At 43.7% G+C, this 19,585-nt stretch overlaps 1 protein-coding gene across 1 annotated transcript in view; it reads right to left on the bottom strand.

Annotated features, from left to right (window-relative positions):
• Window positions 1-8,535: 8,535 nt before the first annotated feature.
• CTIF (cap binding complex dependent translation initiation factor) overlaps window positions 8,536-19,585 on the bottom strand; it is a 341,931-nt gene continuing 330,881 nt past the window's right edge. Inside the window, exons 12-13 of the mRNA XM_077816213.1 lie at window positions 17,295-17,348; window positions 8,536-9,265 (exon numbers count right to left, since the gene is read on the bottom strand). Coding sequence (XP_077672339.1) covers window positions 9,050-9,265; window positions 17,295-17,348 — 270 coding nt within the window. The 3' untranslated portion in view covers window positions 8,536-9,049. The remainder of the gene's footprint in view (window positions 9,266-17,294; window positions 17,349-19,585) is intronic.

Genomic DNA, 19,585 nt, shown 5'->3' with positions numbered 1-19,585 from the left:
TCCAGCCTTTTGGAACTTTCCCAGTGTTCTAAGACTTATTGAAAATCAACATTAATGGTCAAGTGAGCTCTTCAACCAGCTCTTTTAAAACTCTTGGATGATTTTAAAATGTCTAACTTTAGTAGTCACTCCTCCTGAGATACTACTGGAATGGAAAGAGTGTTAGCATCATATACTATGACTACATCCCCTGTTTTGTTCTCAAATACAGAACTGAAATATGTATTCAAGTCTTCTGCCTTTTCTGCATCATTACTGATAATTCTGCCATTTGCATCTAGTAATGGACCAATACCGGTTAGGATTCTTTTTGTTCTTAACATACTTAAAAAACCTCCTTCTTATTTTCCTTAACTCTGATGGCCATAGATTTCTCCCTTTGGCCTTTTGCTTCCCATATAAATTTTCTACAATTCCTAGCTTCAGATTTATATTAATTACTATTAACTTCCCCTTTTCCCATGTATTGTACATTAATTTTTTATAACTGCCTTCATTTCCCCTCTAAACCCAGTGAGTTTTTTAACCAATACACCCTTCTTCCTCAATTATAGCTTTTGGGGCATCTAGTAAAGTGTTCCTAAACAATTCACATTTTTCTGATTAAATTCTTCCTCCCAACTGATGTGGCTCATAATTGTTTTCAGCTTTGTGAAATTGGCTGAAATGCAACTTTTAATGCACCAAGTATATATATTACTGGTCTGGACTTTATTCTGTTTGCACATTATCAGTGTGATCAAGTCATGATCACTTGTACCTAAGCCACCATTAATTTTTAGTTCTGTGATCAGTTCCTTTTTAGCTGTGAAGATGAGGTCTAATATAGCATTATCCCGTGTTGATGTTATTAACAGTTTTGCCTTGCGCAGAAGTGGGGTAGCTTATGGGGCCAGGAGAGAACCCTTACAGTCAGCTTTGTACAACATTTGAACCAACTGTCTCTCCAGGGCAGAGTTGGGCCCGCGCTGCAAAGTTTGGCTCAGAAATGGAACTTTCCAACAGCTAGGGAATATCTGGATCCTTGATATAGCAATTAAGACTTTGAGGCCTGATCCCCAAAGAAGCACCAGGAACTCCCATAAAAGCCAATGGGAGATATAGATGTTCCATGTAAATGGCCCTTGATTTGGGTCTTCATCTTCATTGAGTATTGGATAAGCCGCGGGTGCTGAATTATTTTGTGTGAGGGGGGATGTTACTTTTTTGTAGAGCTGAGACATGAAATATGTGAGGAACACAAATACTACAAAAACAAAAACAACCCCCCTGCCCCGCAAAACGTGGCAAAATAAGGAGGCAATGGAAGTTTCTAAACATTGATTTCAATATTTATTCTGTGATTAATATCACAATTCACCATAATAGTTGCACTATTTGTCATCCATTTTGATGAAACCATAATATAATAAAAATGATAGTTTCAGCAAGTGAGTTTTTGCATATATTAAAATGCAGACTTTTACAACAGCAACAAAAATGTGCAAACCTCTTGTCTCCCCAATGTAACAAAACAAAACAAAACCTTGTACTGAGGTATTTAGTCATGCTATCAATTTCAACAGAAGCAGGAGAAAAGAGAATCTAATGGATATAGCTTTGGATGCCCCTGCGCTATTTCTTTGTGGGGAACAGGATCAGATCAGTAGCAGAGCCAGAAGACTGGGCCTGGTCCAATGCCCATTGAAGCCAAATGCAGTCTTTGCATTGACTTCAGTGGGCATTGCATGGACTCTCGGGGCCCAAATTTGTTCCCATTGAAGCCAATGGCAAAATTCTAATGACTTTAATAGGAGGAGCCAGCCTTCTAAAGCCCGATCAAGTGAAATGGCAGGTGCCCTCAATTTTCCATTCTGAGCCCTCCGCATGGCACAGGATTGGGGCCCTTAGAGAGGAGCACATGACAGGGGCGATCAATGGATCAGACACGCAGCACAGCCTGCTGTACCAAACCATAAAGGAAGGAAGAATGAATCCCTCCTTTAAATTTCTAACCGGACAGGTATTCTTTTTCTTCCATACTTAGTTCCAAGCTCAACAAAATAAACATCTTAGCAGACCACCAAAACTGATACCACATATCAAGAGAGAGATGGTGAAATGTCAGGCTTTAAACATTTATTACGCAGATGATTTATTTTATAGCATACAGTGGTTCTGGATGTTCTATAAACAAGACTGAATTGCCATGAAGAGTTATCTCCCTTGTCTTAACAGTCTAGGAAAAGCTGAAAATGATGGTATTTTTCTCCCCTAGTACAAATATCTAGTCTCCTTCCCTGCCCCCCATTTTTCCTTTTCTCTTTTTTAAAAAAGCACTTAGTTTAACAAATCTGATAAAAGATTAAATTTTCAAACACAATAAATACATTTAAAAAAATCATTGTTAGCATGACTGTGTTCTGAAGGAAACCACATCTCCCTTTGCTTTTGACACTGGACTTGGAAAACGTTAGTGTTATTTCTCCTGGAGATCACAAAAGGATGGGATAATAGCTTAGTGGAAAGAACAAAATTAGTGTAAATCCACAGAACACCCAAAGGGGGAATAAAAATCAAGTTTAAGATTTTGAGACTTCCAAGTGAGAGGTGTTAATAAGGCTAAGCTTGTGTATGAAAAGAAACCATAGGGGCCTCTAACAATTTTTCTTTCAAAGTCATCCATCGCGTCAAGAATGGATACAAATTAATCTCCTTCAGGGGGAAGAGGAGAACCAGGCATATCACTTACTTCACTACTCTCCCCTCTTTGTGTTTCACCTTTCATATAAATGATGTATTCTCCAAACAGTGGTGAAATCCCTCACGGGAAAACACACAAGTCATTTTGTGGAGAACTAAAACCTTCAATTCGGAAATAATTTCACTAGGAACCAGTCTAATCACATGCCATATAGATTCTGGGCAGACGGCTAACCACTTTGTAGTGGAAGACTCCACAAATCTGTTCTTCATTTGAGCTTCTCCCTCCCCCCCTTCATCCTCTCAGCAACTTTAGTTACTGTAACACTGAGAAAATGTTCTCTGCCCGTGCAACTTCATCTCAGGGATTTCCCAACAGTATCACTGCTTTTCTCCACCTAGATCCTCAAACCACAGGTGAGGAGATGTCTTCTCAGGGCAGAGGACGGGACAAATTCAATGACCTATGGATGAAGGGCCAGATCCTGAGCTGGCGTGAACTGAGATAGCTTCAGTGACGCTACTCCCATTCACATCAGCTGAAGATCTGACCTGACATATCTAACTGGACTTCCCCCCCCCGGCCCACTGATTTAATTTAAAGGGAACCATTTTTGAAATCTACGTTTATTGAGAACACAAAGATTGAAACTGGCCAATAACTCATGAAGAAACATAAATGGTAACTCATGTTCCTTCAAAAGGTAACTCAGTGCACACTAAGGCTGTGTCTACACTAGAGAGCTTACAGCAGCACAGCTGTCCCGATGCAGCTGTGCCATTGTAAGATCTCTCATGTAGCCGCTCTGTGCCCACAGGAGAGATCTCTCCTGCGGATATAATTAAACTACCTCCAATGAGTGGCGGTTGCGACGTCGGCAGGAGAAACTCTCCCACCGACAGCGCTGTGCACGCCACCACTTATGCCAAGCGAAACGTATGTCGCTCGGGGTGGGGGGTGTTTTTCACACTCCTGAGAGACACAAGTTTGCTGACATAAGTGCTGGTGTAGACATGGCCTTACTAATTACAGGCTTTGGTGGCTGCAAAAAATGGAAAAAAACAAACAAACTCACTTGGATTTTTGTACTTGTACCATGAATTGGTGACAATATTAAAACCAGAGATGGTTTTACAGTGCTGTTTTATAGACATCGCTAATGAACCTATAATATTGGATCTAGTTGTATCTTGGCACCACTGCTTTGCTGGAGGCTTCCCACCACAGAGCATCTTATAGAATGCATGTTATATACAGCAGTGGTGCTCACACGACGCTTTCACATTCATACGTTGGACAGTCTCTTGCTATTGAGAAACCTGGAAACACAGATCCGTGACCACTCTTAGATGGAGAAAAATGCTATTTTGTACTGTTTCTTTCATTCCTTAGCAATGCTGTTCAGCGGTAGCAATGTCATAGGTAAAGTTTATTGTTATCAATGGACTTTCAAAAGATATGATTGGTGGTGTGCATAGATCCAGGGGAAAAAATACATTTTCAGTCAACATTTAGATTCACGGGTACCCATGGAACAATCAAAATTTCAAATTACAAAGCAGTTAATGTCAGAATGAACACACTTTAATTGTCAGATACAAATCACAAATCATTGAAAGATGGATTTCACATCACGAGACGTTCTTAGACACTGTCCAAAAAAGGCTTGGGGGAATCTCAGGGCTACAGAGCAAAGTAACAGGCCAAATCCATTAACCCTGAATATCTGGGTACAGGCCTGCAGCTAGAAGGCAACCTCTAGTAAAGGAAATCTATGAATAAACCCTCCTGGCTGGCGGTGGGAAAGCATTTGAACAGAATTACTGTCATGTGGCTTGGCTTTGCCTCTTGGTACTCCAAGAAAATTCCCAGTGATTAGGTGAAAATTCAAGTCTTAGAAATGCAATTTCCAATTCTCCTCTGGGTTCTTTTTCTCCTTCCTTTGCTACATTCAGAGGTCAATTTGGAAATGTTGCAGATTATACCGGGCGAAAGACAGGCGCCACAAAAGCTGGCATGTACAGTGGGAGGGCTGGGAAAAGGAGCTGGAGATCGTGGTTATTGGAGGGCTCAACTTGATCATTTGTACATTTCCCCTTAGGACTTGTGCCTGTATTTTAGGGGTTGTTTTTCTTTTAAAAACACAAAATAAAACAAAAAAATCACTTTCAAATTCTTTGTTCAAGTCTGAAAAAGGAGCAGCAGCAAGTGGATATATTAAGCTGCTTTTAAATAATTATTCTGATTGGCTGTGGACGTTCTAAAGCAATCAAATAATCTACTGTGGATAACCCACATATCACATTAGATCAACCTTGAACATTTTTGTTTTCCATCTTTAGCATCACCTTGAAAAGAGGGAGAGTAGATTTTGTGTTCAGGTTGGTAAGTGTTCATAACAATTCTGTGAGACGGCACTGAATCCAGCCTGAAGCAGCTGCTCCTTTCACACCCCAAGGGGCAAGGCATCAGAGGGCAAACAACTTAAGGAGGGTTTAGATTCAAAGGCTACAACCCTGAACCTTTTATAACACTGCTGGGCTTTGTTGCTCCTATAAAGTCCAATCTCTCATGGATAGTCACTATAAAATATTGCTGCTCCTACTGTCACACAGTTTTCTCACAGACAACCTAATGCTGAGGTACTGCAAGAGTTAGTCTTCGGAGAGCTAACCCCCTGGTCATCCCTAGACTGTTTCTGGAACTTAGAAATCAGTCTTTCCAGAGAAGTCCAGTGCAATAGGCAATTTTTTACAGCTGAATCAAGGTCTTCTCTTTCTTTCTTGGACACGCTGCTGTTGAGGATTCTGTTTCCTGCTGTTTTCCTCGCTTTGTATGCACCTTAGAAAAGACCCAAGCAGAGAAGTTTCGAATAACTGTGAACCATAAAACAAATCTCCTCTCCTCTTGTGGTATTTTCTCTGTTGGAAATTTTTGCCCTCAAACTTGGCTTTCTGCAAATAATTTCCCCCCGAGTAACGGACAAATCTGGTTTTCTCTTACACCGCCATAAAACATACTGAACATCCAAAAAAGATCTGGATTGAATCTTTGTTCTCGTGAACAAACAGGCAGAAATTCAATCAACTGGTCCAAGTTGTGGAGTTCAAATCCAGATCTGTATTGCCTCACGGTCGGTGGGTATTTGGATCTGGGGGTTTGTGTTTGGGTCTCATGTTTCATCAGGAGCTACACTCCAGTTTCATGGCACCAGAGGTGGGTTTGCCAAATCCATACTTCTTACAACCAGAGGAAAGGGAAGAAAACTGAATAACAGGAGAAAAGTGAAGACTGCCTTTTGGAAAACAGCTTGTGAGTGTTAGAAACACCAAAACAGATTTTCCAAGTGAGTTTCTGAGACCTGTTACAATAATGAAATAAGACAGATATTATATATGAATCTTAACGGTCAGATCCACCCAACATTGGCAGCTATGCTCAGCTCACAGGTGCCTGGAGGGAGGGTTATGTACTGTAGCTTCCTTCTCTAATCTTCCACTGTAATAAGTGCTGAACAAATAAAGGAAAATTTTCACTCCCTAATTCTGTTAGACTTCATCAAGTAAGCACCAGAAGTGATGTAGTAAATAAAAGCATCAATAAAGAAGCAACCACTAAGCCACAACATCATTTCCTGGTCACCATACAGGAAGTGAAGTAATGGCCTGCCTGTCCCTCTTTACCAATACAAAGTTACTGAAATAAGTAACTTCAAAGCATGTTTCAAATACGGGGCTGGAACAGATCTCCTTTTCCAAAAAAGAAACTGAAGTTAGTCAACAGGATCCATAAATCTGGTTAATGTTACTCAGACCCCAAATGATAAATATTGTGTTTACATCAATCTCTCACAAATCTCTTGCCTTATAATATACATTAAAGCCCTAAACCTGCAAGTTGCTGAGCACCCACAAGTCCCGCTGGCATCATTGGGAATTAAAGCCATGCTGTCCTGTGGGACAGGCCCTGAAGGAAGGGTTTGGTGGGCAGCTCGCTCTTCTTAGGAATTACAGACTTGCTACAGAATAGATACTTTAAAAAATAAATGTACCATATGCTTAGAAGCTGCGGTTTCTCTGCCAAACTTGCACGTGCTTGAAAACTAATACTTGTTTTACGACTGACACGGATCCATCTCAGTCTAAATGCACATCGCACACTTACAGCTCACCTTCTTCCCTAACCAAGTCAAGTCATTGGCCTCACTTCTCATGCTAGACTGATCTGCCCTAGGGGCATTCTGCAAACACTTCTCAGCATTGTCAACACCACTTCAGCTTCACTGGTGTGAGCACTGTTGGGAACCCTAAAGTAGACAGAGCACTAGTGTTTTTAAGCACGTGTATCACCTAATCCTGCTTGGATCAGGTCTAGAGAACAGTGCTTAAATTGCTGACAGCAGCCTCTCTACAAGGGCTCCCAGTGTTTCTAACAACAGTGAAACTGCACTAGTGTTAAATACGGTGGGACAAGTAGATGTGATGGCTGCCGCCTTTGCCAACCCACTGGAGATTGAACTGGGCACCTCCAGAGCTCAAAAAGCATGAGCTGCGACAGCTTGCACTAAAGAATCAAACCTCTCTAGCTGGGGCTGTAACAGACTCATACTCTCTGCGCATTGCGCATGGAGGTGGGGGACCTGTAATACACGCTGACCAGTGAGTTACATCCTTCCTCGGATCCAAGGAAGCTCATCCTCAGTGTCTGAGGCCCGCAGCAGTTTGAATTCCAGACAAGCTTCCACTCCATGACAGCTGCCATCTTGTCTGACCCACCAGGGATTGAACCAGAGATCGCCAGAGCTAAAAGCATGAGCTGCTACAGTTCGAGCTGAAGTCCCTAGCTGGGGCTGTAACAGACTCATATCCTCTGTGAATTGGACACAGAGGGAGAACTGTAACACACACTCACCAGTGGGTTACACAGGTGAGGCTAGTGAGGTGCACTGTGGCTTCCTTCTTGTACTACCTCTACTCCATCTCTAGCCATTCGCATTGCTCTCCTCTTTACACTTCATTTAGTGGAAAGAAACAACGCTCTCTGACCCTCCTCCTATCAAAGGCTGTATTAGTTACACTGACTAAACAGACTACGCTTCTGGCAAAGCAAAAGACGGGGACAGCCTCCTTCTGAATTCCACGTCTATGCAATGCAAACCGAGAGACACTGGTTTGGAAAGTTTAGCTAATTAGAAGCCAAACCTGAAACCTATATTTTCGGCTTTTCTTTTTTCCTTTCTGATGCCATATACTTGTCACCTTCTATTTACTGGTTTCCAAAGAAGAACTTCAAGTCTTAATTTTTTCCCTCACCCTGTCTATTATTAGGACCAAGCAAAAGGGACCTGGTTTAAATGTATAATTACAACTGTGACAGTAATTACAATAAAGCACTCTTTAAACAAAACAAACAAAGTAAGTTACAAAAAATAAATGGATTATAGTTTAGTGGATGAGGAATACTGCGACTTTAACAGCAAACAGCTGCAGAATGCCTGTGTTTCTTAGAGTTACCAACTCAGAGTGTACATTTTTTAATTACCTTGATAGGTTACTGGCAAGAAGACTGTGGCTATGATACTTCTAAAGTGGCTTTTGGATTTTTTTAACTTCTCCTTCCAATTTAACACCCTCGTGCCAACCATTCAAGAGCTCACATTATAATATTATTTTCATGTTTCAAAGTTGATAGCAAATGTCTGTTTAAAAAAACCTAATAAAACAACAACAAAGAAAAATGGAAACCCAGTGCAAATAAATAAATCATCTTGTGTGAAATCCTAATCTAGAATCAGGTGTTGGGGGGGATTTTGCGGAGGGGGGGAGAATAAAAAGTTGAAGACAAGAGGAGGGGGAAAAAAAATAATGAAAGCTTCGCTTTGACAAAAGCCGTCAATTACCGGCGTCTGGTGTGGAACGTGTCTTTCTTTGTCTTCCCAAGACATCTGCTGTGTGTTGTCTCCTGCCAGTTGGCTGGTGCAAGCCAAGAGAATGGCGTGGAAACAATGCTAGACTGCACTTCCACTTGCTTTTCAAATTCTCCGTGTTCTTTCTAAAACCAAACAATAACACGGCGGGATGCGTGGCTGCATGAGCAATGATTTAATAAAAGAAACCTGAAACAAAAACTCAGCAGGAAAGAGGGGTGGTGCTCCGCAACACAGCTGAAAAGAAACATGCTCCTCTGCCCTCCAACCTCATGAACATATTCTTAAGCATGCTGGGGTTTGTCTTCTTAGGTATTTTCTCATAAAGGTTCTCACTTCTCTCTCCAGTAGCTGATCAATTTGTAGCACAGTTCCTTCCTGTTTCCTTTTAAGGTGCATGTCTTCTTCCTGCTCCCATCCATCCCCACCTCCCCGCGTTCTCAGGCTGTCAGTTTCTGGATTGTCTTGTTGTAGTACTGTGTGATAGTGGGCGTCAGGGGGTTCCAGTTGTTGGCGTGCAACTCAATGACCTCGAGGAGGAGGGACCGTGTCAGCATGGACTCCGAGGGGCACAGCATCTTGTCACGTGCTATTGCCAGCAGCTCTGTCATCATCTCAGGCAGCTGGTCCTCCAGCAGCCGGCCTGTGCTTTGCAGCTGTCAAGAGAGAAGGGTCGAAAGCTGCATGTTAAAGTGCAAGTCACCACTCCAGCCTTTATTATTGTTTAGTTTTAAAACTATCCTGGTTGCAACTAAGATGTCAGCTTGGACTTGTCATGTGGGGTGGTGGGGGGTCCCAGGGAAATATAAAGCTCAGTTAACCACAGCATTGCTATCAGAATCCCTCACTTTGTGGAGACTCTCCTGGAAAACTATCCTCCTGGCACATGTGCTTGTAAAATATTAGAGGAGGAGGAAAGTGGAGAGCTGGATGCAGGCATATGGCACCTCTGAAAAAGTGATGTCGGCTGCAGAGAAACAATGGCGGAAGAGCCACAGATGGTCTGCTCTTTGCTGTCATGTAACAACTCAAGGGCTTCTGGAAGCTACACTGAACAGCATTCAGTTATAAGGAGAAAATATTTACATAATAGGGCTGATTTCCAAAAGTGCAGCCATCCTTTCTGGAGACGAAGTCCTCACCTGCATTTAGCATCTGAAACCTGAGATACAAGTGCAAATCTTGAGATCTTGGAGGCTGAACTACCTGGCTATGGGTGCAAATGTGATATAGGTACATTGTGATAACTGGGCCTACAAATTTACCCTTATTATGAGCTCAACTGTAAGAAAGTTTATAAAGTGTCGCAATAACCTATGACAATAAATGTTGATGGGAAAAGATGCAGAAGAGATACAAAGACTGAATTAGTCCAGATAAAAAGGCCCTACTGATATAACTCAACATCATGCCTGGCAAACAAGAAAAGTATACCACCGTCAATTAATGAACCAAAATTGGTGTGTCAGAAATTAGGCCTAATTGGTGGACAAAATAAGGAGGGGGTGGGTTATTCCATTCAAGACTCGCCTTTTTGGGTTCTCCAAAAGAGACTTTCGGGAGAAAAAGCTGGCTACCATGACGCTGGCTGACTGAAAGATGAGAGAAGAGGAAAGAGCGAGGTTTATCAATATGGCTGCTACCCCCATCGTCTCCTGGGATCCACAGGACCTTTTTCATCCTACCCCTGAAAGATGTCCTGACCAGACTGGGCCAGAAAGAGGGAGACAAGATGATGACATTGTTACCTCCATCAGCTTCAGATCCCAACCACCACCTGGAATGTGAAACTTTGTCCCCCACACATAGTATTCTTTTCCTTCCCTACCTTAATCATTCTCTTTCCTCTCTCTCCTTTTTCCTTTTGTCTAATAAGAGCCTAGTTTAGCTGGCCAAGCTTGCATATTTTGCAATGCTGCTGTAAGTCTGTGACCAGAAAGGCAGCTAAATGCAATGCCAAAAACATCCGATGCTGGTACAAGTTTGCTCAGAGTGGCTGCTAAGACTATGTGCTCTTCTTGTGCTTTTCCAGCAGCAGGGCTGCAAGTGAAAGATGAAGTTTCTATCTTTGCTGTACTTTTTGCTCCTCTTTTTGTGTGTGTTCACCTTGTTTTGTCTTAAAGGAAGCAGGATTGTGCTTTAACAGCAACAATAACAACTCACAAGAACAAAAGAACAGCTATAGTAGGTCAGATCAACAGTCCACCTTGCCCAGTATCCTGTCTTCTGACAGTGGCCAGTACCAGAAGCTTCAGAGGGAACGAACAGAACAGGGCAATTTCCAGTGATCCGTCCTCTGCCATCCAATCCCAGCTTCTGGCAGTTGGAGCATGAGGTTGCATCCCTGACTATCTTATATCCCTGATGGACCTATCCTCCAGGAACTTATTCTTTTTTGAACCCAGTTATACTCTTGGCCTTCACAACATCCCATGGCAATGAGTTCCACAGGTTGACTGTGAGTTCTGTGAAGAAGTATTTTCTTTTTTTTTTGTTTTTTTTAAACCTGCTGTCTATTAATTTTCATTAGGTGAGCCCTAGTTCTTGTGTTCTGGGAAGGGGTAAATAAAATGTCCCTGGAAATATGGATGAATTGCTAGGGATGACTACAAAAGATTAGCACAAGCATGTAGGGACAAAATCAGAAAGACTAAGCCCTGGTCTACACTAGGACTTTAGGTCGAATTTAGCAGCATTAAATCGATGTAAACCTGCACCCGTACACACGATGAAGCCCTTTATTTCGACTTAAAGGGCTCTTAAAATCGATTTCCTTACTCCACCCCTGACAAGTGGATTAGCGCTTAAATCGGCCTTGCCAGGTTGAATTTGGGGTACTGTGGACACAATTTGACAGTATTGGCCTCCGGGAGCTATCCCAGAATGCTCCATTTTGACTGCTCTGGACAGCACTCTCAACTCAGATGCACGATTGTTTGCCGTTGCTCTGACGCAGGGAGGGGCGACTGACGACACAGCTTACAGGGTTGGCTTACAGGGAGTTAAAATCAACAAAGGGGGTGGCTTTACATCAAGGAGTATTTCAGGCAGGACTTCACGGAGGGTTCCAATAAGAAATGGTGCATCTAAGTTATTGTTCTTATTGGAACAAGGAGGTTAGTCTGGCCTCTGATTGATACATGGCTAGATTTACCTCGCTGCACCTTCTCTGTGAGTGACTGCAATGTGACCTAGAAGAATGAGTCCCCTAGACGGGGGGCGGGGGAGGGGGGGTTTGCAAATGAGTACAAAACAAATCTGGTCTATGTCTTGTTTTGATCCACTCCATCTATCTTTTACATCTTTGGCTGGCAGCAGACGGTGCAGAAGGACTGCATGCCATCCACATCTCATGGCTGCTCGGCAGAAGATGGTACAATAGGACTGCTAGCCATCCTCATCTCTTGCCTGCCCGGCAGAAGATGATGCAATAGGACTGCTAGCAATCCGTATCGCCTGCCTGCTCACCATAAGATGGTTCAATAGGACTGACTGCAGGACTAAAGAGAATGACCTGATCAAGTCACTCCAAATTTAGTCCCTGCACCCATGTCTGCCCAGGTGCTCCTGATCGACCTCACAGAGGCGACCAGGAGCACCTCGGACATGACGATGACGGCTACCAGTCCTATTGCACCGTCTGCTGCCACAAGGCAATGGGTTGCTGCTGCTGTGTAGCAATGCAGTACCGCGTCTGCCAGCACCCAGGAGACATACGGTGACAGTGAGCTGAGCGGGCTCCATGCTTGCCGTGGTATGGCATCTGCACAGGTAACTCAGGAAAAAAGGCGCAAAATGATTGTCTGCCCTTGCTTTCACAGAGAGAGGGAGGGAAGGGGGGCCTGACGATATGTACCCAGAACCACCCATGACAATGTTTTAGCCCCATCAGGCATTGGGATCTCAACCCAGAATTCCAAGGGGCAGCGGAGACTGTGGGAACTGTGGGATAGCTACCCACAGTGCAACACTCCGGAAGTCGACTCTAGCCTCGGTCCTGTGGAACTCCGCCGAATTAATGCACTTAGAGCATTTTCTGTGGGGACACACACACTCGAATATATAAAACCGATTTCTAAAAAACTGACTTCTATAAATTCGACCTAATTTCGTAGTGTAGACATACCCTAAGGCACAAAATGAGTTACACCAACAAGAGACATAAAAGGCAAAAAGAAGAGGTTCTTTAAATACGTTAGGAGCAAAAGAAAGATGAAGGAAAGTGTAGGTTCTCTACTTAGCAAGGAAGGAGAGCTAATAACAGATGACATCAGGAAGGCTGAGGAGTTTAATACCTAGTTTGCTTAAGTCTTCACTAAAAAGTCTTCACAAAGTCTTTGCTTAAGTCTTCACTAAAATGGTGACCAGATACTCAACACAATTAATATTAACAACAAGGAGGAAGAAATATATGCTAAAATAGGGAAAGAACAGGTTAAAGTATATTTAGGTAAATTAGATGTATTCAAGTCGGCAGGGCCTGATGAAATTCATCCAAGGGCCTTAAGGAACTAGCTAAAACAATCGCAGAACATTAGCAATTATCTTTGAGCACTCATAGAGGATAGGCAAAGTCTCTGAGCACAGGAGAAGGGCAAACATGGTATCTGTCTTTTAAAAGGGGAACAAAGAGGACCCAGGGAATTGTAAACCAGTCAACCTAACTTTGATACCTGGAAAGATACTGAAATAAATTGTTAAACAATCAATTTGTAAGTACCTAGGGGATAATAGGATAAATCATGCCAAACCAACCTAATTGCCTTCTTTGACAGGGTTACTGTCCTAGTAGATGGGGGAAGGGGGGCAGCAGATGTGATATATCTTGGTTTTAGTAAGGTTTTTGATACAGTTCCACATGACACTCTCATAAGTAAACTAAGGAAATACGATCTAGATGAAATTAGTATAAGGGGGTTCCCAACTGGTTGAAAAACTGTACTCAAAGAGGAGTTATCTATGGTTCACTGTCAAATTGGGAAGGCAGGGTACATTTAGTGGGGTCCCAGAGGGGTCAGTCCTGGATCTGATAGTATTCAATATTTTCATTAATGACTTGAATAATGGAGTGGAGAGCATGCTTATAAAATCTGTAGAAGATACCAAAATGGAAGGGGTTGCAAGCACTTTGGAGGGTAGGATTAGAACACAAAACTACCTTGACAAATTGGAGAATTGGTCTGAAATCAGTAAGATGAAATTCAATAGAGACAAGTGCAGAGTACTTCACTGAGGAAGGAAAAATCAAGCGCACAACTACAAAACGGGGACTAATTGGCTAGGTGGTAGTACTGCTGAAAGGGTCTGGAGGCGATAATGGATCACAGATTGAATATGAGACAACAATGTGACGGGATAAAGGCTAATATCATTCTGCGGTGTATTAACAGAAGTGCTGCACGTAAGACACAGGAGGTAACTATCACACTCTACTTGGCACTGGTGAGTCTCACCTGGAGCGCTGTGTCCAATTCTGGGCGCAACACTTAGGAAAGATGTGGACCAACTGGAGCGAGTCCAGAGGAGGGCAACCAATATGATAAAACTTTTAAAGAAAAGCTGATCTACATGGGAAGATTAAAAATATTGGTCATGTTTAGTCCTGAGAGAAGACAACTGTGGGGTACCTGGTAACAGTCTTCAAATATGTTAAAGACTGGTACAAAGATCACTGTGATCAGTCATTCTCCATGTGCACTGGAGGTAGGACAAGAAGTAATGGGTTTAATCTGCAGCAACAGAGATTTAGGTTAGATACTCACTTTCTAACTATAAGTTAAGCTCCGGAAGAGGCTTCACCATCACTTCCCGAGGTCCCTTCCAGCCCTACATTTCTATGATTCTCTATTCTTGCACAAATAACTGACAGTCTCCCCTCTTCTCAGTGTTACTCACTAGGTCCTGTAGTGAGGCCATGTATTCCTAAGCCTCCCACATTTTTTTTTAAACAAAATATACTACTGAACATTCTGCTACTGAAAGGGGTGCGGAGGGGAGACAAATTTGACAAGAAGCCAGGGTGCAGTGGAGAATGGGACTGTCTACAAAGAGATTGGGACAAGGAACTGGAGGGGAAAGGGAGGGAAATGGGATGGGGACAAAAGCTTGACAAGAAGTCCAGAAAAGGAGGCGGGGACTGGGAACCTGTGGAGATGGGGAACACATAGGCTGGATGGCGGGCAGCTGGAGGCTGTCAGGGAAGAGAGACAGATCAGATGAAGAGCCAGAATTCCCAGGACTGGAGGTGAAAGTGACAGGGGGAACAAGCAGAAGAATCTGTGCCCACTACAGCTCAGATTCCTTTCGAGCCTGGAATGGAACTCATGATTCCTGATTCTCACCATTTCGCTGCTGTCAGAAAATATCTGTGAAATCTACCGGCAAAGTGTTTCACCCCTGCTCTAGTGCTGGTCCACACAGAGGATGACAACCTACTATTGCTATCTGTTACTCCATTAGCTCAAGTGGCAGAGGCCTGTGTGGTGGATCTAGGACAGTCTTTTTGTTCTGTGGGCAGAACCTACCACAGTGCGGCCCTGGTCCATGACTAGGGTGCCCGGGTGCTACAGTAAATACAAATAATAAATATGAATAAAGGTTCCAACCATGCTGATGACCCATGTGGGTTTCAATATGATGCCACATGATGGAATTTCAATGTTTTCACTTAGTTTTTTTTTAAACCTAGGAAATTACACACAAAAATTCATTAAAAGAACATTAATATTACAAAGTCAAGCACTCATACGTTAGGAAATGTCAGAATTAAGGTAGTCGATGCAACTTTATTCAGCCCCCTTGTGTTTCTGCCCGATGACCACGAGGCAGTCTTTACTTACATGATCACATACTATTTTTTCCCACAGGGCCCCTGTCTCATTCAATGCACAGGAAGGAGATGCTCTGGGGTTGCATCAGGTTTGGGTCGTGAAGGAGGCTGTTATCTGTAGGATCCCTGGCTCATCTGTTGCAGAGGTTGGAAGGTGTGGGTGTGTAGTGAAGGCGGCAGGGGATTACAGAAGACAAAGGAGGGTCCCATGCTTAAGGCAGTTGAATGCTGCTCTGGAGAAGTGGATTTTATCTGTGCCTCTGCCACAAAGAATCCCTACATGATTCCGAGCAAGTCACTTAAACCGAACTTTCCACAAGTGCTCACTAATGATGTATTCTCGTTTTCTGGGTGCCTGGCTTGAGATGCTGGGGTCTGGCTTGACGAAGTGCTGAGCACTCACAGATGCAACTGAAGTCAATGGAAGCTGTGCTTTGAACATATAAAGGGCACAGGCAACCTTCATTCGGGCATATCCTAACTTCTGAATGCTTGACTTTGCAATCTTGATGTTCTTTTTAACATAGGCTTTTTTAAAGTGGAATATAAAATATAAAGTCAGTCGGGTAGCATGGCACTGTGTGCATAGTGATGGGACTCATATTTAGGATTCTGGGCCCCAGGCTTGGTTGAGACTGAGCGTGCAGTGTATATACCTAAGGTGATGGCTCATCTCTAGGGGCTCATGAGATGCTCCAGACTGAACTGATGACTGCCAATCAGAACATCGCATTGAGGGTGGTGCACGCCTATCATAAGGGTGGTCAGCCAGGGGGAAAGCAGAAGCAGCGTGTAAGGAGGGAAGAACTATGGAGGAGGGAAAGGGGAAGAAAATCCTCAGCAATTAAAAATAAAACAGGGTAGTTGGAGGAATGTCACTCTTTGAGCAGAAAGTGTCCTGTGTCATGTAGGAGCTTGGGGGAAACCGTTGTAGCCCTATCTTAAGACATTTTAACATCTCGGACGGGGGACCAAATTCTAGCAAGATTTCACTGTGTGCAGTAGATGGGACCTTAAATGGATTTTGTAACCATGTCCAAAGCTTTAGCCTGGTTACCGAGCCCTGGAAAAGTCCTGTTTAGATGAGAGATAGGAATTGCACTGGAAGTGAGACAGGGAACAACTGGGTTATATCTGGGTCCCCTGACCCAATTTGATGTGTGCTTCAAACAGGAACTCAATACTTCACCCTTGTGGTAATTAAGTGGTTAGGACATTAACTTAACATTTCACTTGTATAATGGCCCTTCCAGGAGCTCAGAGCCAGCACACACCATGCCAGACATTTGCTCAGTACTGACTCATGTTGAATCACCGGTGTTATTTCAGATATTCCCCACCTCATATTGGTCTGCCTTGACTATACATAGCTTGTGATGGGACCACAACACAAAGCAATAAAGCTGCAGGATGTAGTTTGCTATATTCAAACATAATGAAACAGACACATTCATGATGGGAATACCCTTGTCACAGAAAAGGAGTTGTGGGATTCTTGATGATTATAGGTGGTCAGGAGCTTGGTTTCACACCTTGGCTTGGGTTATACGCAGTACAAGGCTGCAGGACTGAAATTGTGGTCCCTCTTGAGAGCTTCCAGTTTTGGTTGCAATGTCCCTCAAATAAACAAACAAGTTAAAAGAATAAATATAGAAAAGAGGGCCTGATTCTCCACTGCTTGCCCTCCTGTCACCATTTACCTCTGAGCAGAACAAGTGCAAAGGGGTGGGAGGGGGCTGAAAACACCACCATACTGATTTTACAACCATTTGGTACAGGTGTGAACAATGACACATGGAGCAAAGCTGTGGGGAATTTGGCTCAGAATATCTGAGATCCCAACAGCCCATTCATACCTCCATGGAACAGCAAAGGACAGCGTCTTCTTTCACATCCTGAGATTGCAACAACTGCAAGAGAGAGAGAGAAAAAGAGGCAGCCGGTTATTAAAGCATACCTTGTTTCTACTGCCTTATAATCCCTCCCCTACCAGACTGCTCCTTCCATGTTTTAACCTGTGTTCGCTTTCCCCACAGCCACAGCAGGGAAAAGAAGAAAGTGGAGGGGGAAAAGGAATGATGTCTCTGGTGTGAATGAAGAGACACAAGGCCAGAATGCAGCGTTTCCACGGTTGAGATGGAGGAAGCAGAGCAGAACATACACAGTACATGATAACTTTCAGGGTACATGTTAAGTATGTAGTGAGAGTTTTCATGACGTAGGTTATTGTACACAAGGAAACGCGCTAAGTCCCACCAAGTCATTTCACTAAACATCCATCACATGATAATTTTCAGCCATTAACAGTCTGGACTGCAGTTGAAGCAGTAAGTAGAGGTGAAGGGCTCTCTATGCCCTTTCCAAATTAGAAAGCATAGGAAGCATTATGACTTTGCATCCTGAACCTGATGGTCTCTTTCAGAGCAGTTCTTTTGAACAATCCTAGAATTATGTTGCAGGAGAGCATCATTTCCTACACACACAAGCGCCAACTTCTCCTAGCACTGGTGGGTGCTCGCACCCCCCCCACCCATGGCCCTGCTCCAACTCCACCCCTGCCCCGCCCCCATTCCAACTCCTTCCCCAAAGTCCCTGCCCCAACTCTGCCCCCTCCCTGCCCCTACTGGACCCCTTCCCCAAATCCCCACCCAGGCCCCGCCTCTTCCCCACCTCCTCCCCTGAGCGTGCTGTGATCCCGCTCCTTCCCCCTCCCTCCCACAGCTTGTTACGCGGCAAAACAGCTGTTTCGCGGCAACAAGCCTGGGAGGAGAAGCGGGGATGCGGTGCGCTCAGGGGAGGAGGCGGAGGTGAGCTGGGAGGTGCAGAGAGCTTGGCTGCTGGTGGGTGCAGAGCACCCACCAATTTTTCCCCATGGGTGCTCCAGCCCTGGAGCACCCACAGAGTCAGCACCTATGCCTACACGCAGGGATTGATTCTACTTCCACCACACCGATTTCACACCTGTAATTCCACTGACTCCCAACTGTGCCTAATTGTGGAACCACTTCCAATTGTGGAGAACTGAACTCACAACTGTGTCTTAGACTAAAACTTTCTCCTAAATCACTAGTGCTTACTGAAGATAGTAGGGTGGATTTTCACGGGGCGTGGAACTGTGGGTTGGGAGTGGGCATTAGTGTCTGGCGAATGGAAATAATGGGGAGGGGGGAATATATGTTTTCACCCCCCCCTAAGTTTTCTGTCCCCGCTGCTCACACTGAGGCAAGAGAGGAACGGGAGCTGGTGGAAGGGCTGGAGCAGCCGCAGCAGTGCATGGGATCAGTCGGCTGCCAGGGAGCAGGTAGAACTCCCTGGCAGTCCAGTCCCACCTTCCAGCGGGTTGGGACAGGGTCCTGGCACTATGGTGGGCAGGAGTGCATCACCATACAGAGTGAAGCCACCGAGGGTGTGGGGGAGCACTGAGGTGTCCCTTAACAGCCTGGAGCGCTCCCCACTTCTCAGGAGTTCCTCTTGCTCCCCCTCCCTGCTCCCCACACAATGTGATGTCGATGGCCCAATAATCTAAATGCATCAATGCAGAATCCCCCACAATGCTGGGTTTTGCCAGTGTGGATAGTGACATTTCCCACCACTTTCTCCATTCAATATATTTTGTCAGCACCAGTTCCAGACTTTGCTCTGCCTTTTCTACTCTTATCCCAAATGTGAGTTTCTTCGTTGGTTTTACAAGCATGAGCAATTTTAAAGAGAAACCAAACTCCTGGATTGGAAGGATTAGATTTTTCTCGGTAAACACTGATTTCACTGTACACATGTAAACCGATGAAAGAATATTTCCATCAACAAAAATCATGATCTACAGATTGGCAAAGTAAGAAAAATGCTGCTTGAGAATAACAGTTTGATTTAAGGGGATTTACTTTGTATATTTTTACGTGATGTTGACAATTTGTGTTTTTTGAATATCAGCATCTACTGTCATTAAATAATTACTGTGAAACCCCCTATTCTAGGAGTCCACCATGATTTCCTGCAACGGTGCAAATTTAAATCAATAAAAATAAAAAAATGCTTAAACCCCAAAATTTTGCACAAATATGAAAATGCAAAATCAATAAAACTTTTACAAGTTTTAAAACAAAATATTATCTGTCAAAATTATAAAAGAACAGAGGGCACAGCCAGC

Source organism: Eretmochelys imbricata, chromosome 5 (genome assembly GCF_965152235.1).
Source record: "Eretmochelys imbricata isolate rEreImb1 chromosome 5, rEreImb1.hap1, whole genome shotgun sequence".
Lineage (NCBI taxonomy): Eukaryota > Metazoa > Chordata > Testudines > Cheloniidae > Eretmochelys > Eretmochelys imbricata.
This window is presented reverse-complemented; position numbering and strand designations above follow the sequence as displayed.